We start from the raw sequence: 25,828 nt of genomic DNA, 5'->3' as shown, positions 1-25,828 counted from the left end.
ACATGTGCCCTTCAGAATTTTGAAGGATGGAAACCTAATATCCTTGAGAGGTCTGAATTAGCTTCTCTCCATCCCTATCTCTCCTCTTGCACACTTATTACTCCAAGGAGTCATTTTTGCTGTTGTTCAGTTGCTCAGTCGTGTCCAACTCTTTGCGACCCCATGGACTGCAGTACACCAGGCTTCCCTGTCCTTCGCCATCTCCTGGAGTTTGCTCAAACTCATGTCCATTGAGTCAGTGATGTTATCTAACCATCTCATCCTCTGCTGCCCCCTTCTCCTTTTGCCCTCGATCTTTCGAAGTATCAGGGTCTTTTCCAATGAGTCAGCTCTTTGCATCAGGTGGCCAGAGTATCGGAGCTTCAGCTTCAGCTTCAGCATCAGCATCAGAAGTCATTGGAGAGATTTACTTATTAGGCACCCATCTTTTCACTAGACATTAAGGTTTCAACTGCAGATGTTTGTCATCCTCATCATTGCCATATCCTAGTGATTGAGACAGAGCTGGCACCGAGTAGATGCACAGTTAACAGTTAATTAATGACCAGATGGTGAGTCCTCCTCTGGTCTCATGAGCTATCCTGTACCTTATCAACACTGGTATTTGCTATTTGTAAGTATCCAATTTTTAAGGAATGTACAGACTCGGTGGATTATTGGGTTTTATCAAGGGATGCTTAGGCACGTTCTAAGGCCAAGCCAAAATTTCATGTTAAAGAGAAAGAGACTCTGAATGTGCTGTGTCAGGTGTTAATGAAATGGAGCTGCCACTAGAAGTTCATTCATCAAATCACAGAGGCTCACAAAAACCTTAGGGGGACAGGGGCCCCTGCCTGTGAATTTCCTGGGCATGTTACTCTCTGGGTGGTTCTTCTGAATGGTCCCCAGCTCACAGCATCCTCCTCACTGGTTAGGCCAGCACATTGCAGTGAAGGGCAGGACCTTAGGCTGAGCCGTTTCAACACGAGCATCTCATGATGAGAGTATCACCATCAGCATCACTAGAAAGTGGTGCCTCAGCCAGCTCTCAGTGGCATCTTCATCCTCCATGTAGGGATGTGATCAGAAGGCTGGTCTGGGCTCCCTGGACACCCACTGAGAGGAGGAGGCCCTCCTACTGGAGAGGTCCCAACAGAAGCTACCAAGAGTGAGCTGGGAGGATTCTGGCAAAATCACCGAATAGACGATGGACTGAGCAAATCAAAAGGACACGTCCTCAGGTCAGGCTACGGATAGCTTGGCCACACTAGTGCCTCCGAGTGCACGTGGGAGACCGACAGACTAGAACCCAGAGTCAAGGGGCTTATCCCGGGACGTGGAGACGCAGAGGCTGGTGGAATGGACACAGAAATATCCAAGGGTTCCCGATGAACGATTTCTCTTTGAGCCATTTAAATGGTCTGTGAGACATCTTCATAGGAGTGTTTGAATTTGTGTGTGCTCAATCGCTCAGTCATGTCCAACTCTCTGTGACCCCACAGACTACACTAGGTTCTTCTGTCTGTGGAATTTGCCAGGCAAGAATACTGGAGTGGGTTGCCATTCCCTTCTCCAGGGGCTCTTCCTGACCCAAGGATCAAACCCACGTCTCCTGTGTCTCCTGCACTGGCAGGCAGATTCTTTACCACGGTGCCCCTGGGGAAGCCCACGTTTGAATTTACCCTCTTCTCAATAATATAGACATATTTATTGAATTCATTCTAGAATTTAGATCATGGGTCTGAAGAAGCTCTTAGAAAATTTTTGAAGTTAGGGAAATGGAAAGGGATGGATGTGTGTCTCTCTCTCTCTCTGTGAGTATATGTGTGTGAGTCTGTGTGTGTATGAATGTGTGTGTGTGTGTTGGAGATTTGGGGAAGTGACTTTGTTAGCTGGCTCAGCTGAAGATTGTGTCAAAGGATATTTATTTAGTCTTGCTCAGAACTTGATGTCTTCCATTCCATCTAGTGAGCATTTTATTAATATTTCCTGCCCTTTGCAGCCTAGTATTTCTGGTCCTGCCTTGGGCTCGGGCCTGTGTGTGTCCTCGGCCTCTGCAGAGCTCACTGTGGACTTTCGGGGTGCGTGGGGGTAACTGGGGTCATGGATGAGAATGCAGCATTTCTCCTGCATTGGGAGGGCGTCATTGTTTCATGTGAAAGGAGCTCTAGGGTATCAGACAGACCCACAATGAAACAGAAGTATCATAACACATTCCAAAGTTGGAGTTACATGATCCCCTGTCAGGGAGAAGGATGGGAAATCAGCACCGCCTTGTCACGGAGGTGTGGGTTCTGAAGTGTTCCCACGGGCTCTAATCTTTGCTTCCATGACAGAAAGTTACTATCACATCCCTAAGTGCTGTCAGATCAGGCCCAGCAGGCCTTGTTTTTTCACCTGATGGTAGCAGGGCCCCTCAGGATGGAACTCTTGCCCAGTCTCTTGGTGTCTTTTTTAGATACAGTACGTTTGAGCTGGAGCTGTGTTGGCTTCAGACCAGAGTTCTAAGAGTCAAGGGACCTTAAAGGCCACAGGCCACCTTGGTGAGACTCCCCAGGGCTTGCTACCACTGATGAAATTCAAGTCATTCACTGGACCTGCGAGGAACTAAGGCCAAATGAGAGTAAGACTGACAATAGCACAGTGTGAGGATTCTGTTTAACAGGGAGTCTAATGCCTTTATTTTAACAGAATATATAATAGGAAAGGTGAAAGGTCATTGCTGACCCACAAAAAGACACCGGGATTCTTGGTCTCTGGAGGAGAAGAATTCAATCCGGGGCCAGAGACGAGGCTTGATTGCTCAGAGCTTTTGTATGATAAAGTTTTATTAAAGTATAAAGGAGATAAAGAAAGCTTCTGACATAGGCATCAGAAGGGGGCAGAAAGAGTACCCCCCTGCTAGTTTTTAGCTGGATGTTATATAGTCACTAGCAGTCTGTTTATGAAAAAAAGGAATGGCTTAAAACTCAGAATGGCACCAGGCCCCTCATCCATAAGATATATTTTGGGATAATCTTGGCACCAGACGACTCATCCCGGGCCATAAAATGAATGACTTGAATCTTGTAGAAGGGAGATTATCATACAAATAGTTTCATTTACATAGATTAGGAGAACAATGTCTGAGTATAACATACTGGTTTGTCAAGTAGGTTCTGAGCCATTAGGCGAACCGACTTGAAGACAGAGTCTGGGGTAAATGCATAGCACATTAGCATAGCTTAAGACAAACATTCCATAAGAAAAAGGCATTGGTTAACTCAAGGTTTGAGAATAGTTAACTTCAGGTGGAACCAGGTGTCATTATGGCAACACAGTATTTTAAGAGAAACCTCCTTTTAAATTTGTATAGAGAAGGGGGGAAAAATATACGTGTATATATGTGTGTGTGTGTGTGTGTATATATATATCTCACTAGTTTGTTTCCTCCTGCCGCTTAAGAGAGATAAACATGTCTGACACTTGCAGCCCATTTCCTCCATTTGGAGACCCCGGCCTTCCTAGCTGTTACCTCCCAAAGGGTTTCCCTGGTAGCGCTAGTGGTAAAGAACCCAGCTCTCAATGCAGGAGATTTAAGAGATGTGGGTTCTTAGATCTCCCAGGAGCCAGGGTTGGGAAGGTCTCCTGGAGGAGGGCATGGCAACCCACCCCATGGGTATTCTCTCCTGGAGCATCCCGTGGACAGAGGAGCCTACGGCCCATTGGGTCACAAAGAGTCAGACACAACTGAAGCAACTTAGCATGCACACTCATGATAGGCAAAGGGGTCACAAAAGCCTACAGTGGTCCAGTTGATTTTAGAAAACAGACGGCGTCCTCTTAGTGTAAAGCCTGGGGCTCTGGAGAGAGCTCTGACCCGAGGTTGGGTCCCAGCTGGGTGGTGGCTTTGGACAAGTGAGAACCGGAGGAACTGGGCCAGTTCCCAGCCATGGCTCCATCAGCTAACACCTGTGATTCTGTGACTGCAGACCAGTTGGCTCAGTTGACTAGGAAACCTCGATTCCAGTTGGCTGGCCCAAGAGTTGCCACGTTTTCCATCTTTGATCATTGGATCTCAGCAGACTTGGTTTAATGGCCTGAAGAGTGATCACTTGGCAGGAGGTTCTTGGGAGCCAGAGGTGCCTAGGGTCTGATGAGTGAGAAGCTCTGGTGGCACCAGAATCCAGATCCCCAGTCCCACCCACCCCTACCCCCCAGAGCAGAGGGAGAGAGGAAGAAAGGCAGCTAACATCATGGAGCCCACGACCCTAGGCCACCAAGCCTAGTGCTGTAGATCCACGGCCACTCCCTTCCAGCACTCAGCAGAAAGCTGTGTCACCCTTACTTAGGACTGGGCACTGGGGACTGGGCGAAGAACAAGGCCGTTCAGCCCCAGAGCTCAGGGAGCTTGCATTCTTTGCGGTGAGAAAGGATAAAATACACTCAGAGACTTAGCGACATTCGAGAGGCTATGAGATCTAATGACAGGGGGACTGAGTCCAGGCTGGGCATGGGGCACAGAGGCCTGGATGAGGAGGGGGAGAAGGAACATTCCAGGCAGAAGGAACGGCGTGTGCAGAAGCACCAAGGTGCCACGTCATCTGGCTCCTGTGAGGGCGGAGAGAGGCCAGTGGCCGCAAAGCAGAAAGCAGGGGCTCAAGCTTTGGAGTTGAACTTGAGGAGGCTGGTTGCACCGGCCAGGTTCTAGCAAGCTTCATAGGTGTGATCAGGGTTTGCTTTTTATCTTATAGGCGGAGAGAGAGGGTTATAGGTTTTAAGTAGGACAAGGATGCGATCTGATGTGCATTTTTTAAAAGATTACAGTTCCAATGGGGAAAATGAATGAGGAGGGCAGGAAAGGAGAGAGGAGAGCAGCTGGGTGCGGGAAAGGTGGAGAAGTGTTATCCTTCCTGTTTTTCAGATAAGTTCACTAGATCCAAAGACACCTTAATGATAGGAAAATACAGGTCATTCACCATCTATATGGTGTCTAATGCCTAATATCAACAATATATGGAACCTGTATGTATACATAGATATACCTAGCGCAGACCCAGTTTTAAAAGTGGGCATGTGACATGAGCCAGCATTTTGACAAGAGAGACTAGGTAAGCATCTGAAGAGATGGATACATAATTGGGGGCCGGGGAAATAAATACAAGTCAAGCCACAGCGAGATACAGTTTTGTACCCATATGATTGGGAAAAAGCTAGAATCCTGTCCATACCTAGTGCTGGAGAAGACGAGGAGTCACGCGATTTCTCAGGCACTGCAGCCGCTCCGGAAGCCACCCTGGCCACATTTCCCCAAAGTCACACATCTTACAACTCATTCAGTTGCCCTCCTAGGTCAGCACCGGGGAGAAACACTTGCACGTGTTGACCCAGGGACATTTGCAGGAGTGGTCGCGGCTCTAAGGCCCACAGAAGGAACCTGGCAGCCCCCGGATGCCCGCCGCCTGGCGACTGCGTGAACGAACCGGTGCCTTCAAGACAGCGGAGTAGCATGCAGCCATATACTGTTGGGTTCAAAGCAAACGCCAAAGCCCAGACACTAAGCTGTAATGTTACACCCTTTTCATAAAGCTGTTAGGAATACATGGAGATGCAGAATGCTGTATTAAAAAGGCAAGCAGGGGAGGAATGACCATGGAATGTAGGTGGTAGTTACCTTGATGTGAGGGGAGGCTGGTGGGGGGGGAACCCACAGGTTAGACACAGGTATTGTTAAGGTCCAGCTCCCACTCAGGGGGCTTATTCACAGCACAGGTGCTGGTAACAGAATTTAAATTGCTTAATTGAATGAATTAATACAAAGGAAGGCCATATATTGACCCATAAAGAGAATGTGTCATATCCTAAGGCTTCCCTGGTGGCTCTGTGGTAAAGAACCTGCCTACCAAGCAGGAGGTGTGGGTTTGATCCCTGGGTCGGGAAGATCCCCTGGAGAAGGAACTGGCAACCCACTCCAGTATTCTTGCCTGAAGAATCCCCTGGACATAGGAGCCTGAAGGGCTACAGTTCATAGGATCGAGACTAGTCAGACACAATTTAGCTACTAAACAACAACATGGTTAGTTTAATTCTTTAAAAAAGAAATAGGGTTGGGGAAGGAGAGAGAGAGGAAGGAAGGGGAAACAGTAACTAGCCCACCTGTCTGGAGCAGAGGCAGGCCTCTGTCCTGGCCTGAGCTCCTTCTTCGCCCATGAAACCCTTGCTGGAAATTATGGTCTTGTGGGCAAGGAGAGAAGGGGGCTGTGGGTGATCACTGTTTCCCAGAAGCTTGACCAGCTTGGGGTATTTCTGCCTGGAACTGGCCTGTCCTGAATGGGGCTGGCTGGAAAAGGTCACAAACGGGTGGGAGTCCGTTTGGCCATCGGCAGCAGTCCTTGCAGGCATGGCAGGAGGTGATGTTGTTGGCCTGGCTGTTGGTGGGCTCAAAGTTGACGCTTTCACAGGAGGAGGGGAAGCTGAATTATGGCTGCACCGAAAGCCCATATCAGAACCATGAGGACAGGAGGGATTGGAGAAGACAATGATCCAGAGGTTTGGTGGGGCAGTGGCGGGGAGGTGGGGGGCAGGGGGCAGCAGGGACAAGAAAGGAGGAGGATTTGAGGGAAAGGAAGGTGGCAGTGGAGTCAGAAGCAATGAGTCCACTCCCAGCAGAGGCTTTGACATGCAAGGGGAGAAGGAGAAAGGATTTGCCCCCTCAGATCAGGGCCTTGGGTCTTAGCATCATTTTCTGTAATATTCTGGCTTAATGGCTTCACAGCTGTGTCCCAAATGCCAGCATCTCCCAATCCCAGTTCTACCACCACTCGCAGAAATAGAACACAAAAGATGTGCCTCCAGTCGACCAAATCTTCAAACTATCTTGGCGCTTCCCTGGTGGCTCAGACAGTAAAGAACCTGCCTGCAGTGCAAGAGATGTGGGTTCCATCCCTGGGATGGGAACATACCCCGGAGAAGGGAATAGCATCCCACTCCAGTATTCTTACCTGGAGAATTCCATGGACAGAGGAGCCTGGTGGGCTGCAGTCCACGGGGTTGCAAAGAGTTAGGACTGAGTGACTAACAACACTTCCAGAATCAAAATAACCTTAACTCTTGGGAAAAATATGTTGTTGTTATTTTTATAATGTTTTAATATTTTTATTTAAAATTTACTAGTTTTAATGTTATAATATATTGTCTGCATTGCAGACACAGCTCACTGCCCCTCTCCCCGCCAAAATCAGCTTCGCGTTCAGACTTCTGTGACTTAGGGAGAGTGATGAGACTGTGCTCAGAGGGCTGGTGGCAACAAAGAACATTTGAGGCTGGTGACTTCACCAGTGACTTGAACTGCGAGTGAAGGAAGCCAACCGGGGAAGTTTCACGTTTCACGAAGATAACGTGTCCCACTTAGAGCTCTCCCGTCAGATCACAGGGCCTGGGTTTCTTGACTGGACATGAAACGTAACAGCCGTTGAGATCTGAACCTCCAGTCTGTGTCCCTTGGAAGGACCAAGGCAGCAGAGCCAACAGTCATTATTCAAGTGGAGTGAACAGGGGGCTGTGTGCCTGGAGGAGGATGGTTCTGTGGAGACGTAGGAGCACGTGACAGTGGTTGTAGATGTTCATCTCACAAGCTGCTCACAGCTCAGGAGCTGGGTTCCTGTCCTGGCTCCACCTAAAGAAGCCAACCAAGCTCAGACGGTGGCTCCCCATGCCACCCTCAGTCTGAGTCTCTATGTTGGGGATTCACAAAGTACAGCCCACAGGCTGGTTTTGTAAATAAAGTTTTATTAGAACACAGCCATATCTGTATCATCTTTCATGTTACAACAGCACAGCTGAGAAGTTGCCACACAGATCCTGAGGCCCACGAAGCCTAAAATAGGTCCTATCTGACCCCTTATAGGAAAAAAAATCTATCAGCTCCTGATCTATATTATAGGAAAGTTAACTGGATTGTTACTTCCCCAAATGGGAATGCTAGTACCTCCAGGGATACAGAGCTGAAGAGGAATAGTCCTTTCCACATAGGGCTAGTGTAAGGATTAAACGTATATTAGGATTTAGACCAGGGTACATAGTACAAATTAGCATTACTTCTATTCCTATTATACAATCATTTGGATGTTGAACTTTCATTACCAGAACCTTTATTTGTGTTTATTTTTTAATCTGAAAGAAATTAAGCTGTGTAACATTTAATATCTTAGGACTTACACTCATACTTTATATGTAATTCATTTTTCAAAGTTTACTACAATGAATAATAGCTGACAGCTTCTTAAACATTTGTTATGTGTCATTGAGTGTTCTGAGAGCATCATAGAAAGTAACTCAACTTTATGATAGAAAGGGGCTTTGGGCTCCATTTTACAGGTGAAAAAAACTGAGGCAGAGAGAGGTGATGTAATTTGTCAGAAGTCACACAACTAGTGAGTGGCAGGTCTGCATATGAACTCAGGAAGGTTCAGCTTCTCAGGTCCTTTGGTATGTGCCCTCTCATAAACATACATATATTGACTATACATGCTCCAAACTGCTTTTTGTTTGTTTTAATTAGTCGGGGTATATGCTCTTAGGTGTGGATGGTCGCAGAGATTCTGTCCAGGATTGGGATTCTGCGTTACCCTCCTGCCTGGGCACGTAACCACTTCTGTGGGACTTGGGCCTGCTGAGGACCGGCGGCTCCTCTGGGGCACGTAACCACTTCTGTGGGACTTGGGCCTGCTGAGGACTGGCGGCTCCTCTGGGGCACGTAACCACTTCTGTGGGACTTGGGCCTGCTGAGGACTGGCGGCTCCTCTGGGGCACGTAAGCACTTCTGTGGGACTTGGGCCTGCTGAGGACTGGCGGCTCCTCTGGGTCCTGATGCGGTCTCTTGCCTTTGCAGCCCATCCCGAGAGAGCCGCCCTGCTGTTCGTGTCCAGTGTCTGCGTTGGTCTGGCACTCACGTTGTGTGCTTTGGTCATCAGAGTGTCCTGCACCAAGGACTTCCAGGAGCTGCAGCTGGCGAGGGAGCACCTTGTGCCAGGAAGTGACAAGGCCGAGGAGGACAGCCAGGATGAGGAGGGGGAGGAGGACTCCTCTGACTCCGACTTCCCAGGGGAACTGTCTGGGTTTTGCAGGACTACATATCCCGTCTACAGTTCCATAGAGGCTGCAGAGTTGGCAGAAAGGATTGAGCGCAGGGAGCAGATCATCCAGGAAATATGGATGAACAGTGGCTTGGACACTTCACTCCCGAGAAACATGGGCCAGTTCTACTGAGAGCCAGATACATCCTGGTGTGAGCACACTTTCTGAAGAGGGAAGGTTCCCAAAGCCCCTCCAGCTCTGTTCCGCTTGTACCTTCTGTGAAGGAGAATTTGTCATGCCATCCAGTACTGGGGAAGCCAGAAAGTTCTTAAAGGGACATTTCAAACTGTTTACAGCACATCCCAAAATAAATTTGGAGGGAAGAAGTCTTGGTCTTCTATTATTTATCTAAATTCATGTGTATATGCTAACAGAACTAGAGTTCACATTTATCGAGCACTTATAATGCCCAGCACTGTTCTAGCTGCTTTTCATGCACTAAGTTATTTAATACTCATGACAACTTCATGCGATGATGCTATCATTCTCATTTTACAGATGGATGTGTAGAAGATCTCTGTCTATCCATCAAGAAATTATACTAATATTCAAGATGGCAAGCATGAGTTGAGTGACCTCAGGCTCACTGGTGGTATTATGTTTAGAGACAGGGTTGGCAAAAAAAAATTTTAAGTGAAGATAATAAATATTTTAGGCATTTCTCTTCAGATAGTGTCTACCCCCACTACTCACCTCTGCCACTGGAGCTCAAAAGCAACCACAGCTAATACATAATGGATGAACACAGCTGTGTTTCAATAAAACTTTATTTGTGGAAACTGAAATTTGAAATTAATGAAGTTTCACATGTCATATATTCTTAATCAATTATTTTAAAATGTAAAAGCCATTCTTAGCTCATGGACTGTACAAAAACAGGCAGTAGACTGGATTTGGTCTTGATTTTATAAATAAATTATGGTTTACATGGCTCAGTGGTAAAGAATCTGTCTGCCAATGCAGGAGACAATCCATGGGCGGGGGGGAGCGGTCACAAAAGAGTTGGGCACAGTTTAGTGACTAAAACAACAGTGGTTTACAATGGGGCTTCATTCGTGGCTCAAATGGTAAAGAATCTGCCTGCAATGCAGGAAACCCAGTTTTGATCCCTGGGTTGGGAAGATCCCCTGAAGAAGAGAAAGGCTACCCACTCCAGTATTCTGGCCTGGAGAATTCCATGGACAGAGGAGCCTGGCGGGCTACAATCCATCAAGTCACAAAGAGTCGGACAAGACTGAGTGACTAATGAATGAAGCACAAGCTGGAATCAAAACTGCCGGGAGAAATATCAATAACCTCAGATATGCAGATGACACCACCCTTATGGCAGAAAGCAAAGAAGAACAAAAGAGCCTCTTGATGAAAGTGAAAGAGGAGAGTGAAAAAATTGGCTTAAAATTCAACATTCAGAAAACTAAGATCATGGCATCTGGTCCCATCACTTCATGGCAAATAGATGGGGAAACAGTGACTGACTTTATTTTTGGGGGCTTCAAGATCACTGCAGATGGTGATTGCAGCCATGAAATTAAAAAATGCTTACTCCTTGGAAGAAAAGCTATGACCAGCTTAGACAGCATATTAAAAAGCAGAGATGTTACTTTGCCAACAAAAGCCCATTTAGTCAAATCTATGGTTTTTCCAGTAGTCATGTATGGATGTGAGAGTTGGACCATAAAGAAAGCTGAGTGCTGAAGAATTGATGCTTTTGAACTGTGGTGTTGGAGAAGACTTGAAAGTCCCTTGGACTGCAAGGAGATCCAACCAGTACATCCTAAAGGAAATCAATCCTGAATATTCATTGGAAGGACTGATGCTGAAGCTGAAACTCCAATACTTTGGCCACCTGATGCAAAGAACTGACTCCTTGGAAAAGACCCTGATGCTGGGAAAGATTGAAGGCAAGAGGAGAAGGGGACGGCAGAGGATGAGATGGTTGGATGGTATCACCGACTCAGTGGACATGAGTTTGAATAAATTCCAGGAGTTGGTGATGGACAGGGAGGCCTGGCATGCTGCGGTTCACGGAGTCGCAAAGAATCGGACATGACTGAGTGACTGAAGTGAACTGAATTGAACTGAGAACAAGAAAAGAATTTTTTTTCTTTCTTGTCCCAGAGGTACTTAGAGCATAAAAATGATGGTGTCAAATCTTCTCATATGCTGACTACCAACGAGGTCTCCCTCCTTATCGTACTTCATCATCACATCAACCCCGCAAGCAGGTATAAATCGTTGAGGAGGCTGAAGGTTGACAGGTTAAGTAGTGGGGCCAAGTCACATGGTACAAAGTGCTGGAGCTGACTCAGGGGTAAGGTGAGGAGGAAATCCTAGCTGTTCCCTCAGTATCCCAGGTATCAGCAGAGAGGATGGAAGGCATTTCCCTCAGTCCCCAGATCCTGAGGGGGGAAGGCCCCTCTGAGTTACACAGAGGAGGTGGGTGTTGGGGGAAGGGCCCGTCTCTCATCAACCAGCCTAGCTGCCCGTATGGGGGAGCGGCTGCATTTTGCTTTGCTTTGTTTTTTGTTATTCAGTTTGCCTTAGTTCATTCTAGCTGCTATTACAAAAATACCATAGACTGAATGGCTTATAAACAACAGAAATTTATTTCTGTTTTGGAGGCTGAAAGTCCAAGATCAGGGGGCCAGCAAATTCAGTGTCTGGTGAGAGCCTGGCTTCCTGGCTCATAGCTGGCCGTCTTCTTGCTGGGTGCCCACATGGCAGAGGGGGCTGGGAATTCTCTGAGGTCTCCTTTGGTTCCTGCTCAGTTGCTCAGTCATGTCCAACTCTTCATGACCCCATGGACTGTAGCCAGCCAGGCTCCTGTCCATGGGATTTTTCCAGGCAAAAATACTAGAGTGAGTTGCCATTTCCTTCTTCAGGCAATCTTCCTGTCCCACAGATTGATCCTGCGTCTCCTGCATTGGCATGCAGATTCTTTACCACTGAGCCACCCAGGAAGCTGGAGGTCTCCTTTATAAGGGTGCTAGTCTTATCCATGAGGGCTCTGCCATCATGACCTAATCACTTCTCAAAGGTCCCACCTCCAAATACCATCACATTAGGTGTTAGGTTTTAACATGAATTTTAAGGTACACAAACTTTTAGTCTACACCAAAGTTGAAATTCATGTGAAGTAAAATTAACCACTTTAAGGCACGCAGTTCAGTGGCTTTTAATATATTCACAGTGTGGTAGGACCACCACTTCTACCTAATTCTGAAGTGAAGTCGCTCAGTCGTGTACAACTCTTTGCTCCCACCATGGACTGTAGCCTGCCAGGCTCCTCCCATGGGATTTTCCAGGCAAGAATTCTGGAGTGGGTTGCCACTTCCTTCTCCAAAGGATCTTCCTGACCCAGGATCAAAACCAAGTTGCCCACATTGAGACAGACTCTTTACCATCTGAGCCATCAGGGAAGCCTCTTCTACCTAATTCCAAAACACTTTCAATACCAGAAAGTAAAACTCCTGCCCCAGTAAGCAGCCACTCCCCATCCCCTCCTTTCTCCAGCCCCTGGCAACTACCAGTCTGTGTCTGTGCATTTAGTTATTCTGGGTAGTTCATATAAAGGGAATCACACATGTAAATGGAATCTTTGGTCACTGGCTTTCTTCATTTAGCATAATGTCCTCAAGTTCATTTGTGCTATGGCATGAATCAGTACTTCCTTTTTACGGCTGAATAATATTTCACTACATGTATAAACCAGGCTTTCCTCGTGCCTCAGACGAGGAATCTGCAATGCAGGAGACCTGGTTCAATCCCTGAGTTGGGAAGATCCCCTGGAGAAGAGAATGGCTACCCACTCCAGTATTCTTTCCTGGAGAATTCCATGGACAGAGGAGCCTGGCAGGCTACATTCCATGGGGTTGCAAAGAGCAGGACATGACTGAGCAACTAACACTGTCACATATGGAGAGGCCACGCTGAGTTCATTAATTCATCCATTTGTAGACATCTGGGTTGCTTCCGCGCTGGGCTCCTGTGAGTAGTGCTGCTGTAAACATTCATGTGTAGCATTGTAATAGCAGTGGAACTACGCAGGGACTTCCCCAGCAGTCCAGTGATTAAAAGTCCAACGCCTTCAGTGCAAGGGGTGCAAGTTCAATCCCTAATCGGGAACTAAGATTTCATATACTGCTCACAGTGCAGCCAGAAAAAGAAAAGAGACTACATGTAAAAACACAATTGCAGATACAGTTGACTAGGCATTAGGTGGATTCCATTCAACTAAAGGAACAGGGACTGAAGGTGAGTCAGAGTGACACTCTTGCTTCTGTCAATTTCAGAATGTGCGTCTCTTACACTTACCTGAGAAGGTGGGAGGGTAGGACTCGGTCCACAGAGGTGTCAGATGCACAGGCTAGGGTGGTGTAGGCAGAGGCTGAAACCCCTCAGCACCTCCAGGGACCCGAGTCGTCCATCTATAACATAGGGGATTGGGAGAAGTTGACAGGGCGGGATGACTCGCTTTCAATCTGTCATTAGAGATAAATCTCTTCCAGGTCATAGCAGAGAATGAACATATGGCTCCATTGTTTAAATTCTTCATGAGAATTTTGTTCTAATCAAAGAGAACCCTTGTCCTTTTATTTCCTGAGCTCAGCAAGAGGCACTTCAGTGCTGTCTCGGCTCCCAGAACAGCCTCCCACCACGGTCTCTAGTCCTAATTCCCAAGCAGCATCTTCTCTGGCTCCGTGAATATAACTACCTTCATCTGATGGCTCTGTGAGCCTAAAGAGAACATGCCAGCTGAAGGTTTTTACTTTTTCAGCCAGAGAAAGAGCTGCGCCCACACTGACCTCAGTCTCAAAGCTCTTGTTGAATGCCACAATGGTTCTTCTCTTACCTGTGTCTCCCCCCAACCTCCACACGCATGCACATCCTCCCAGGACCCCCAGAGAGGCAGCTGGGAAACAGGCCAGCCAAGGCGAAGAGCAGTCTTTGGCTTGCAAAAATGCAGTAAGTTGTTCATTTGCATTTTCCGAGCCCACGAGAAGAATGCCATGGTCTTCTCAAGGAAGGAGGCTGAGGAGTCCTGCTGAGAATGTTTGGATGGGCACCAAGCCCAGACCAACGCAACTTTGAATCAGGGGTTGCCAATGGAGTGTGGTGGCTGGTGGAAGCTCCCAGGTGGAATTCCGCCCAGAGAGTGCAGGGCACTCATAGACTACTGCTTCTAAGCTTTGTGCAAGTCGGGGCCACTGCCGCCCCACGGTCTCCAGGCGGTGGGGTCCCAGAAGTCCTGTGAAAAGAGGCCAGCTCGGTGGGAAGTTTGCCCATATCACTGCCTCAGTTACTTGCTGCAAAACACTGACTTTGAAAATGTGAGCCTCCTGCTGTAAAATTCAGTCCTTCTGGGTTCACAGAGCTTGTTAGCTGGGCCCGTCTTGCTCTGTCAATGTTGGGGCACTTGCTGCTTCACGGAGGAGTGCACAGCCAGAAGAAGTGATGTTGCTCAGTTGTGTGTAACTCTTTGCGATCCCAGGGACTGTAGCCTACCAGTCTCCTCCGTCCATGGCGTTTTCCAGGCAAGAGTACTGGAGTGGATTGCCATTTCTTTCTCTAGGGGATCTTCCCAACCCGGGGATTGAACCCAGGTCTCCCATATTGCAGGCAGATGCTTTACCCTTTGAGCCACCAGGGAAGCCCACACACAGCCAGGGACCAAGCAATTCTCCATAGGCCCTGTGAGTGGTCCCACTGCCAACCCCACAAATGGGCCAGGCATGATGCTGTGCCCACCCAGAACCCTGCACCAAGCCTGGTACCACCCCAGCTGCTGCAAGGGCGGCTGTGAGTGGCCCAGAGCTGTCCTCTTGTGCAGAGAATTGCCCCTCACCAATTCTGTCAAAGGTTCGTCTAGTCAAGGCTATGTTTTTTCCAGTGGTCATGTGTGGATGTGAGAGTTGGACTGTGAAGAAAGCTGAGCGCTGAAGAATTGATGCTTTTGAACTGTGGTGTTGGAGAAGACTCTTGAGAGTCCCTTGGACTACAAGGAGATCCAACCAGTCCATTCTGAAGGAGATCAGCCCTGGGATTTCTTTGGAAGGAATGATGCTAAAGCTGAAACTCCAGTACTTTGGCCACCTCATGCGAAGAGTTGACTCATTGGAAAAGACTCTGATGCTGGGAGAGATTGCGGGCAGGAGGAGAAGGGGACGACAGAGGATGAGATGGCTGGATGGCATCACTGACTTGATGGACGTGAGTCTGAGTGAACTCCCAGAGTTGGTGATGGACAGGGAGGCCTGGCGTGCTGTGATTCATGGGGTTGTAAAGAGTCGGACACGACTGAGCGACTGAACTGAACTGAACTGAATTCTGTCTTAGGGCTTCCCCAGTGGCTCAGATGGTAAAGAATCTGCCTGCGATGCAGGAGACCCTGGTTCAGTCCCTGGGTTGGGAAGATCCCCTGGAGGAGGAAATGGCAACCCACTGTAGTATTCTTGCCTAAAGAATCCCATGGACAAAGGAGCCTGGCAGGCTACAGTCCATTGAGTTGCAAAGTGACATGACTGAGTGAGCACATTTCTGTCTTAGCCTGCTTGGGCTGCTGTAACAAAATCCCACAGACTAGGTAGCCTATAAAATTTAGAAATTTCCTCCTCACAGTCTGGGGGCTGGAAGTCCAAGCTCAAGGTGTCAGCATGGTATGGGGAGGGCCCTCTTCTGGGTTGCAGACTTCCCGCTGTGTTCTCACACGATGGAAGGGACACAGGGAACTTTGTAGGGTTTCTACTATAAGGGCACTAATCTCATTCATGAGGGCTCCACGTTTTTGATCTAGAAAGCTCTAGAGGGATTTCCCTGGTGGTCTAGTGGTTGAGATTCCAAGCTTCCAATGCAGAGGGCGTGGGTTCGATTCTTTGTCAGGGAACTAAAATCCCACTTGCCATGTGGTGTGGCAAAAACTAAACAAAAACAAAATCTCCCGGAGGCCTTACCTCTGGGGCTTAGGATGTGAACGTGAATTTGGAGGGGCACAAACACTCAGACCACAGCAATTTTCTTGGAAGTATTTCTCCTAAGAGCACTGCTTCAATAAGCCACTCGTTCAGAAATCTTGGGAAACTGGACTTCCCTGGTGGTACAGTGAATAGGAGTCCACTTGCCAACACAGGGGACATGGGTTTGATCCCTGGTCTGGGAAAATTTCACATGCTCAGAAGCTTAAGTCGGTGTGCCATAGCTGTTGAGCCCTCAAAATGCAGCTGCTGAAGCTCGAACACCTAGAGCCCATGCTCTGCAATAAGCGAAGCCATTTCAATGAGAAGCCCGTGAGCTGTAGCTGGAGAGTAGCCCTCACTCGCTGCAACTGGAGAAAAGCCCGTGAACCAATGAAGCCTCAGCACAGCCAAAAGGAAATAATTTAAAAAAAAAACCCTGCATTTAAAAAAGAAAAACCACCATAAATGAAAGCTTTTCTTTTCATCAATTCCATCAAACTCATCAATTTCATCAATTTCATCAATTATTTCTTCCTCCTGAGTTTCAGCATCCAGCATGGCCAAAACGTCATCAGTTACACTGTCCTCAGAGGATTGGACAGAACTCAAGGGCAAAATGAGAACAAGCTGCTGAAGAGGACAAGGCAGCCTCCAGCCCTGCCACAGAGAGGAGTTTGGAGGAGGAATGACTATCCGCAGAGCTCCCAGGAAAGTGTCAAGGCCTGACCTTCTTTGGATTCTTCAGCCAACTCCATTGTGAAGTTGGACCTGAAAAGCCGGGCCCAGTGTTGGCAGGATAGTCATAAACCCGGAACTGTGGTCAGCTTGGTTTTAAGAAGCCCATTGTAAGCCTGACCACCAGTGCAGAGTTGGCCAAACTCCATCCCATGACTGGCCCATAGCCTCAGAGATTAAATCCTAAATAAACACTCCAGCTAAATGCCCTGTCGACTGGAAGCCATACTGGTCTATAGCTGGAAATAAGGCAAGAAAGAGGCACGATAATATCAGCCAGATAAGGGAAAATGCAGGAAGCCAGCTAATAATCATCCAAGGCCATCACATTCTTTGTAGGAATTTCAAGTCAACAGGCACCTCCCTGCGGGGGCAGCGCTAGGCTCCCTTGAGAATGAATGAGCCGGTGTCTAAACACAATGCTGATCGTCCAACACAGAGCCAGCAGCCACATGTGCCTAGCTAATCTTAAACCGAAAGCAGTTAATAGCATTTAAAAGTCAGTTCCTCAGTCACACTAGTGACTCAGTGGCCACGTGACCAGTGGCTCCTGTCTTGGATGGTGCAGGGAGCTCTGCTGGGCGATGCTGAGCCAGAGTGTTCGGTCAGACAGGGAGAGCCAGGCCCAGCTCACTGCAATGAAATGGAGCGGGTATTTCATTACCAACCGAGGGTGTCATCGGATCAACATCACAGGTGCAGAATGTGTACGCGTGGCTGAGTCTCTTCGCTGTTCCCCTGAAACTATCATGACATTGTTCATCAGCTATATCCCAATACAAAATTAAAAGTTTAAAAAATATATATATATAATATTTGCTGACTCAATAAATAAATAAAAATAAATCTGGGCACAGAAACATGGGACAAAGTCGCACCTACTCCCACTGGGCTCACCTTTCTGGGGACACCCTGACGTGCCCCTAGTCCCCAAGCCCTGTGGGCTCTGTCCTATGGCGGCCCTTGGTGCCATCCAGTCTTTGTGCGTCCCGATCCCTGCAGAACCGCAGCCCCAGCCGTCGGGTCTGCCTTTCCTGCCCCAGAGAGGGGGGAACAGCCCATGGGGGCCTTTTGCCCCGGCCACCTGTCCTGCAGCAGCAGCTGCTGTACATTCCCCTTCTTTTGCCTCCTGAGAAGCACAGAGCTTCTGAGATGAGCCAGCCCCCGCATTCTTCCTGACCCAACGGCTAGCAGCACCCCTCCACCCCCAGGAAGGGTCCAGAGAGAGACCTCAGGCCAAGCCTTCCTCACCTCAAGGCCCTGTCCCCCTACCCCGCCAGGCAACAGCAGCTGACCCACCAGGCCCACCCCTCCCGCCTTCCTCTTCCTGTTCACTTTCAGGATCTTCCATCTCTCGGCCGAATCTGGGAGCAGAGTCTGCACAGGCCTTCTCTTTATCCTTTGGGGATTTCAGCTTCACAACCCAGAGTGTAGGAATGGTGTTACATGCTCAGAAAGATGGCCCTGGGAACCCAGAAAGATGGTTCTACCTGATGGGCTGGAGAGGCTGATGGGAGGTGGTGCTCAACGGGGCCCTCAGGAATGAGCAGAGTTGTCAAAGGTGGTCGTACGGGAACATGAGCGGGGGGCGGGGGAAGCCGCAGCAGTGGGCCAGGAGGTGGGAACAGGAGGCACATGTTTGGGAATGGGGAGCAGTGAGGCCTCAGGCTAACAGGGTACAGAACCTCAGGCGCTGGACTCCAGACAACAGGATTGGCTGTAGAGACGGCATCACCCACTTGTGCCAGCATCCTTCCATCCCTCAGAAGCAAACGTCAGTGTTGAGAGCAGGTTCGTTATTTAGTCACTAAGTCATGTCTGACCCCATGGACTGTAGCTCGCCAGGCTCCTCTGTCCATGGGATTTCCCAGGCAAGAATACTGGAGTGGGTTGCCATTTCCTTCCCCAGGGGGATCTTCCCAACCCAGGAATCGAACCCGTGTCTCCTGCGCCGGCAGGAGGATTCTTTACCACTGAACCATCAGGGAAGCCCTGAGATCAGGCTTTCAACCCACTCACAGCCAGTAATCAGCTGGGCCTGGCCTCCAACCACGTAGGCCTCGAGCTCTTGGAATAGTAATTTCTCCTCATTTTAAGGTTGCCGATCACTATCCAGCTAGCCTTTTTTAAATATAATTTTCTTTCTTTCTTTCTTTTATTATTTATTTACTGGCCGTGCTGGGTCTTCTTTGCTTCAAGGACTTTTCTCTAGTTGCGGCGAGTGGGAGCGATCCTCCAGTTGTGGTGCGTGGGCTTCCTGTTGGGGTGGCTTCTCTTATTCTGGAGGATAAGCTCTATGACTCATGGGCTCAGGCTCGATAGTTGTGGCACTTGGGCTTAACGGCTGTCCAGCATGTAGGATCTTCCCCGATCAGGGATCGAATCCGCGTCTCTCGCATTGACAGGTGGATTCTTTACCACTGAGCCACCAGGGAAGCCCCCAGTTAGTCTCAGTGGCTTAGATATTACCAAATTACAACTGAATTTTCTGTTGGAGAAATTAAATAGCTTTTAATAGAAAGCTCTTCCAGGGCCTGACTCTCGAGGGTGCTTTAAGACACAGTGAACTTCTCCAATGATGCAAATGTATGTCGAGGACCGAAGGATATCTGGCACAGCCTTTCTTTGGAAGGTTTCCAGTCTTTGCTTGAAGACTGCTCAGGGCCTAATTGCATTTCTTTCCAATGGGTCCAACAGAAAACCCAGATGGGGATTTATCTGGAGGTGAAAATGCAGCCTTCCTGCTTGTAAGCACACTGCCTGGGGTATCATGAGCTCAGACTCCAGGACTCGGCAGAACAAAGACAGGAAAGCTGGTCACTTCCGATCGGGGGTGCATATTAATTCCCCGGACTTTCTCTGTTCCAACTCATGACTCCGTGGATCGAGTTCTTTCAAGAAAAGAAAAATAGACCTTGTCATTTCCTATTGTTTCAAAGACAAAATCCAGCCTGGGAAAGATTACGGCAAGAGGAAGGGGACTCGTGTTCAGATGACTAAACAGCAACCTGACCTGGAAAATGCTCGATTAGTTTCCAAGGAAGGGAGGGAGCAGCAATTAGAGGCAAGTGTCGATCACGACATGAACTCCCTTAAGGAGAAGAAAGCAGAATGTTCCTGACCCACTGACAAAGAAACAGCAAGAGAATATGTTACGAATCGATGAAGAATTTGCAAACCCAGTGAGTTGCCTCCCAGTTCTGAGAGCCTGAACTTCCTTCCTTAGAACGTGACCTCTGATTGTAAAGTCTCCGGACCCTGGGAGGGTGAGGCGTGTGCTGTCAGCAGAGGGGCGTATCCACGGGCTGGCCATGCTGGCTGCCACCAAGGTTTCTGTTCAATCAGACTCGCCTACATCACTTAGCTCAGGCACATGGAAAACTTCTTTTCTTAAGGAAGACGTCTTGGGAAGAATTTCAGCTGTCCTAAAAAATTGGAATACAGGCACATCGTCGTTGTTGTTGAGTCACTCAGTTGTGTTCGACTCTTTGGACCCCATGGACTGCAACACACCAGGCTTCCCTGTCCTTCACCTTCTCCTGGAGTTTGCTCAAACTTATGTCCATTGAGTTGGTGGTGCCATCCAACCATCTGATCCTCTGCCACCCTCTTCTCCTTTCACCTTCAATCTTTCCCAGCATCAGGGTCTCTTCCAATGAGTTAGCTCTTCGCATCAAGTGGCCAAAGTATGAGCTTCAGCTTCAGCATCGGTCCTTCCAATGAATATTCAGTTTACTTCCTTTAGGATTGATTGGTTGTTTTTTCAATGAGGTAGATCTGTATGCACCAACATGAAAAATTATTGAAGTCATGTTATTCAGTGAAAAGGGCAAATTGGAGAATAATGTGTAGATTATATCATTACGTAAAAGAAAAGGATTCCACATAAAACTCTATTTTTCTTCTGTGTATGCATAGACATCTACAGGTCTGGGGATTCCCTGGTGATCCAGTGGTTAGGACTCCATGCTTCCATTGCTGGGGGTCTGAGTTGGATCCTTGCTTGGAGAACTAAGATCCTGCAAGCTCGTTGCAAGGCCAGAAAAAAAAAAGACCAAAGAACTATAGGTCTGCCTGTCACGTTTGTAGGTTTGGAGAGAAGAAATGAGTGTTACATACCACACAGCCAAGTGTTAAAATCTTATAGACATCAGGCCCAAAATAAAAAATTATGTAAAAGACATGCTCTTGCCTACCTTGACAAACATACCTTTATAACAACCCTGAAGACCAGGTTTAAACTTGGAATCCCCAGACTTCAGGGTCTGGTGCCGATGTGGCGGTGTGGGGTGGAGGGGCTGGCTGGGTCCTGACCCACCTGTCTCGTCCCACCTCCCCTCGGTCCCTCCCCGGGAGGGCCCTCACATACTTAAGTGTGGACCACCGGGCTCCTGAGTCCATGCTGTGTGCCACCTATGGCCCCCCAAACAGCCTGAAAGTATGTGATCTGCTGTTAGGGTCCCAGCCCTGTAGGAAGTCAGGATGGTTGACAAGACGCTGGGGCAGAGGACAGGATGGAGAGGCTGGAAGAGAGCCCAGAGCAGGTGGGTTGGGGCACAGAAGAAGGATTCTGTGTAGAGGCAAACAAAAAACCCAAATGCGGGGGAATCTGGGCTGCAGGATACAGGCAGGTAGATGACGGGGCTAGGGAAGCCCAGGCAGAGGCCAGGCCGGGCCTCTAGCTGCCTGCCCGTCAGAAACCCAAGGGAGGGAATTCCCTGGCGGTCCAGCGGTTAAGACTCTGCCCTCACTGCCGAGGCCTGAGTTTGATCCCTGGTCAGGGAACTGAGATCCCACTTGCCCCATGGCACAGCTGAAAAAAGAGAAAGCAACCCAGGGGAGCTTGAGATAAGAATGCAGATCCCTGGGTGCCCCCCTCCCTGAGAACTCAGTGGCTTTCAGGTGGGGATTTGGAATCTATCTTCTTAGACAACGCGGACAGCCCTGGGGATGGGGAGGGTGGCGGGCTGTAGATGGCCTTGGCTGATGACCAGGGTCGGTCCTCAGGGACAGGCTGAGGGCAGGGAGCTGAGCAGGTGAAGACAGCTCCATTCCACGCCTCCAAAAATCCCACACCCTCCTATAAGCCTGTCTGAAAGCCCACACTGACCCTGCCTACAGGGCTGGTGAGATACTCCCGTCAGTGGGGTTTTGTGAGCTCCTTTCATAGTGATTTCAACGAGGGTGACCCCTCATCCTGCTTTGCTGGAGACCAAGGGATTTTCTGCAATTCAGGAGTCTCAGTGCTAAAACCAGGATTACTGTCCTGGCCAATCCCCCATGGGTGGACACACATCGGTGGTCCCCCTAATTTCCACCTTCCTTCTGACCAGGCCGTGCCGAATCCTGAGTCCTGAAAAGATAGACATTTCACATCGCAAGGAACGACCACTGGGTTCTAAATCTCGTTTTACTTCAGTCCATGTCCTGAAGAAATATTATAGCGTTTGCTCCTTTTCATTTTATAAGACATGTTGAAAATTGCCTTTCATTTCTAAATCCCTCTTTTCAGCTACTTTTAATATTCCTTTTCAAAGCAAGAAAGAAAAAGAAAAGGCCATTGGGGCTATAAACTTCACATACTTGGACTGGACCCAAAGGAGAATATTTATTTCAGCAAAATTCATTCAGGGTCTTGAAAGTCAAGTGTGTGAATATAAAATACACCTTTTCAGTCTAAAAATAATGGCCCTTTCTAAGCTTGGATGGCTGAACCATGACATGTCAGGTTGACATATTCCATGCTCCCAGGAACGTGACCCCAGAAAGTGAGGAAGGAGAATGCGGTGCTTAGGGAGGTGGGGTTTGGGGACCTGTGAGGCTGCCCTGGCTGGCTGACCAACTTGGCTTCTGGGAGGGTACAGTCTAGTGACCTCACTCGGGTGCCGCTGCCTTCTCATCCTCTTGTGACTCTTCCTGCTCAGGAGGTCTGTTTAAAGTCCTTTCACAAACAAGCATCATTTATTTCAGCTTCAGCCATTTATCTTGATTCCATCATGAAAGTGTGTCTGGATCTTACGCAAGGTGTGTAGGTGGGGCCAGGAGGATCCATCAGCGCCTTCAAATTCCAGCCCCATCAACTCAGGGACAGAGCACTGGGTCCCTGACACCGCCCCCCCCAACACACACACAAAGGCTACCCGGCCCTAGAGCTGCAAAAACTGGGCTTTCAACCTCTCGGATCTTCACTGGCTCAGTTGTTCCTCCTGTCAGAATCATTAGCTGTTGAAGGACAAAGAGAACGGTGTGTGTGTGTATCTATATGTATGCATGCATGCATGTGCGTGCGTGCCTGTGAGTCTGTGTGCATGCGCGTCTGTGAGTCTGTGTGCATGCGCGTCTGTGAATCTGCGTGCGTGCGCGTCTGTGAGTCTGCGTGCATGCGTGTCTGTGAGTCTGCGTGCGTGCCTGTCTGTGAGTCTGTGAGGCTGTGTGCGTGCGTGTCTGTGTGTCTGTGTGCATGCATGTCTGTGAGGCTGTGTGCATGTGTGTCTGTGAGTCTGTGTGCGTGTGTGTCTGTGAGTCTGCGTGCGTGCGTGTCTGTGAGTCTGCGTGCGTGTCTGTGAGTCTGCGTGCATGCGTGTCTGTGAGTCTGTGTGCGTGCCTTGTCTGAGAGTCTGCGAGTCTGCATGCGTGTGTGTCTGTGAGTCTGCGTGCGTGCGTGTCTGTGAGTCTGCGTGCATGTGTGTCTGTGAGGCTGTGTGCGTGCGTGTGTGTCTTAGCTCCCTCAGTCCTTAACATCATGTTGCCAAGTGGCCAGGGTGTTAGGTGTTGTTTCCACTTTGCAGGTCTGCGTGCGTAAGCTTGAATAGCAGCCAGCTGGTGACAAACTCTGCAGGGTGGGTGCTGGTTTCTGCTGACCTGGGGTCAAATCCCATCTCGGCCACTCAGTTGCTGTGTGACCCTGGGTGGCTTGATTGACCCCTCTGTGCCTCCTCTGGAAAGTGGAGATCGCAGTCGTACAACTACAGAGTGTGGTGACAGGAGCTAAATGAGGTTGGGAGTGCTAAGTGATTGCAGAGGGCCCTGATGTCAGAGTGCCTGGGAAATGGAGCCCTTGTTACCTGAGGATTCTCCAGATATTCTGGCCCTGGCAGGTAACCCCCACCCCCACCTTAATAGATATACATTGTTATACATTTGCCCAAACCCTATAGACTATACAACACAAAGAGTGAACCTTGATGTAAACTGTGGACTTTGGTAGTAGTAACATGTCAGTGTGGCTGCTGTAACAAACGTGCCACTCTGGTGTGGGGTCTCAGTTCTGGGAAAGGCCTGCATGGCAGGTGGGGGAACAGGGAGTTACGGGGCCTCTCTATATTTTCCATTCCATTTTGTTGTGGATCTATATGGTTCTAAAAAATAAAATCTACTTAAAAAGGAAAAAATACAGGTAAATAAAGACTACTTTGGGCTTCCCAGGTGGCTTGGATGGTAAAGAAGCTGACTGCTGTGCAGGAGACCTGGGTTCGATCCTTGGGTCAGGAAGATCTCCTGGAGAAGGGAATGGCAACCCACTCCAGTATTCTTGCCTCAAGAATCCCATGGGCAGAGGAGCCCGGTGGGCTACAGTCCATGGGGTCACAAATAGAACAACTGAGAGGCTTACAAACCACCCCCCCCACACACACACAAATGCACAAAGGCTACTTTTTTTAAAAAGGACCAGACAATCTCTTGAGAAATAAGCAAATGTCCTAGTTTATGAAATTCCTTTCATTTATTCGTTCAATAAATATTTCTTGAATTTGCCATCTCTTCTTTAGTGAGGTGTCTGTTCAGATATTTTTCCCTACTTTTAGTTGGCAAAATAAACTTGTTTTCTCATTGCTGAGTTTTAAGAGCTCCTTATATATTTCTTAGGTTAGTCCTTGATCAGATAAGGATTTTTGAAAAAATTCGAGGGTTTACCCTGTGCTGAGTGCTGTTCTAGGGAGTGAACAAAGCAGAAAACAGCCTGCCCGCCTGGAACTTAGGTTCTAAGTAACCCACCACAGGACACCTTGTGATAAACGCTGTGGGGACAAATGAAACAGAGTAACGAGGGAGGGAGAGAACACGGGGTGCTATTTATAAGAAAGGTCAGAGAAGTCCCCTCTAATAAGGCAGCGTGTGAGAACAAACCAGAAGGAAGTGAACAAGCCACGAAGCTGAGGGAGCAGGAGGGCTCCAGGGAGAGGCAGGGTGAGTGCAAAGGCCCTGGGGAAGAAGAGCAGGAGGTCAGGGTGGGGGAGTCAGACTGCGAGAGGGCAGTGGCTGGTTACTAACAGCCCTGCAGGCGCCTGGGAAGGACTTTGCCTTTGGAGTGTGCATTCATTTCCTGTAGCTGTTGTAACAAGTTCCACAAACTCAGCGGCTTAAAACAACAGAATTTAGTCTCTGAACCCTGGAAGTCAGACACCCAGGTGTTGGGAGGGCTGTGCCCTCTGGAGGCTCCAGGAGAGGCTCCTGGCTGCTCCTCCAGTCTCCAGGGGCTCCTCGTGGTCCTTGGCTGGTGGCCGCATCACTCCAGTCCCTGCCTTCATCTCCACGTGGCCTCCCTTCTCTCCGTGTCCCCTTTTCTGTGTGTCTCTCATCAGGACATTTGTCACTGGGTGTGGGTCCCTCCTGCATAAACCAGGATGATCTTGTCCTGAATTTCGTTATATCTGCCGAGACTGTTTCCAACCGCATGGTGGTCTGACAGCAGCCACTTCCGGGAGGCTGTGTGCACTAGAGCCCACCTGGAGTAGGTTCAAGAGAAAATGGGAGGGAACGGGAGGTGTGGGCAGTGCTTTTAACAGGCTTTGTTAGAAAGGGAAGTGGGGAAGGGAGGCAACAGCTAGAGAAGGATGGGAAGTCAAGGGAGAATTTTTAATATTTTGTTGACAGAGCAGCGTGGTTTGTGGAATCTTAGTTCCCAGACCAGGGATGGAACCTGGGCGCTTGGCAGTGAGAGAGCAGGGTCTTAACCACTGGACTGCCAGGGAATTCCCAACAGAGGACTTTTGAATATGATTTTTTGTGAAGAAGAGAAGGAGGCATACACAGAGCGATGGTGATGT

The 25,828-nt window shown here is 48.7% G+C and overlaps 1 protein-coding gene across 10 annotated transcripts in view; it reads left to right on the top strand.

Annotated features, from left to right (window-relative positions):
- EVA1C (eva-1 homolog C) overlaps positions 1-25,828 on the top strand; it is a 145,203-nt gene that overhangs the window by 93,495 nt on the left and 25,880 nt on the right. For 4 of the 10 annotated variants that reach the window (XM_024988220.2, XM_024988356.2, XM_010800898.4 and 1 more), the window contains one exon: positions 8,849-9,419. The exons of 5 other annotated variants lie outside the window; for them this stretch is intronic. In XM_024988220.2, the coding sequence (XP_024843988.1) occupies positions 8,849-9,225 (377 nt within the window). In that variant the 3' untranslated portion in view covers positions 9,226-9,419. Of the gene's footprint in view, positions 1-8,848; positions 9,861-25,828 lie in introns of those variants that run through there. One more of the 10 variants, NM_001199027.1, reaches the window with a different exon arrangement.

This window comes from Bos taurus, chromosome 1 (genome assembly GCF_002263795.3).
Source record: "Bos taurus isolate L1 Dominette 01449 registration number 42190680 breed Hereford chromosome 1, ARS-UCD2.0, whole genome shotgun sequence".
Lineage (NCBI taxonomy): Eukaryota > Metazoa > Chordata > Mammalia > Artiodactyla > Bovidae > Bos > Bos taurus.
The sequence above is the reverse complement of the archived record's forward strand: the minus strand, read 5'-3'. Positions and strand labels throughout refer to the sequence as shown.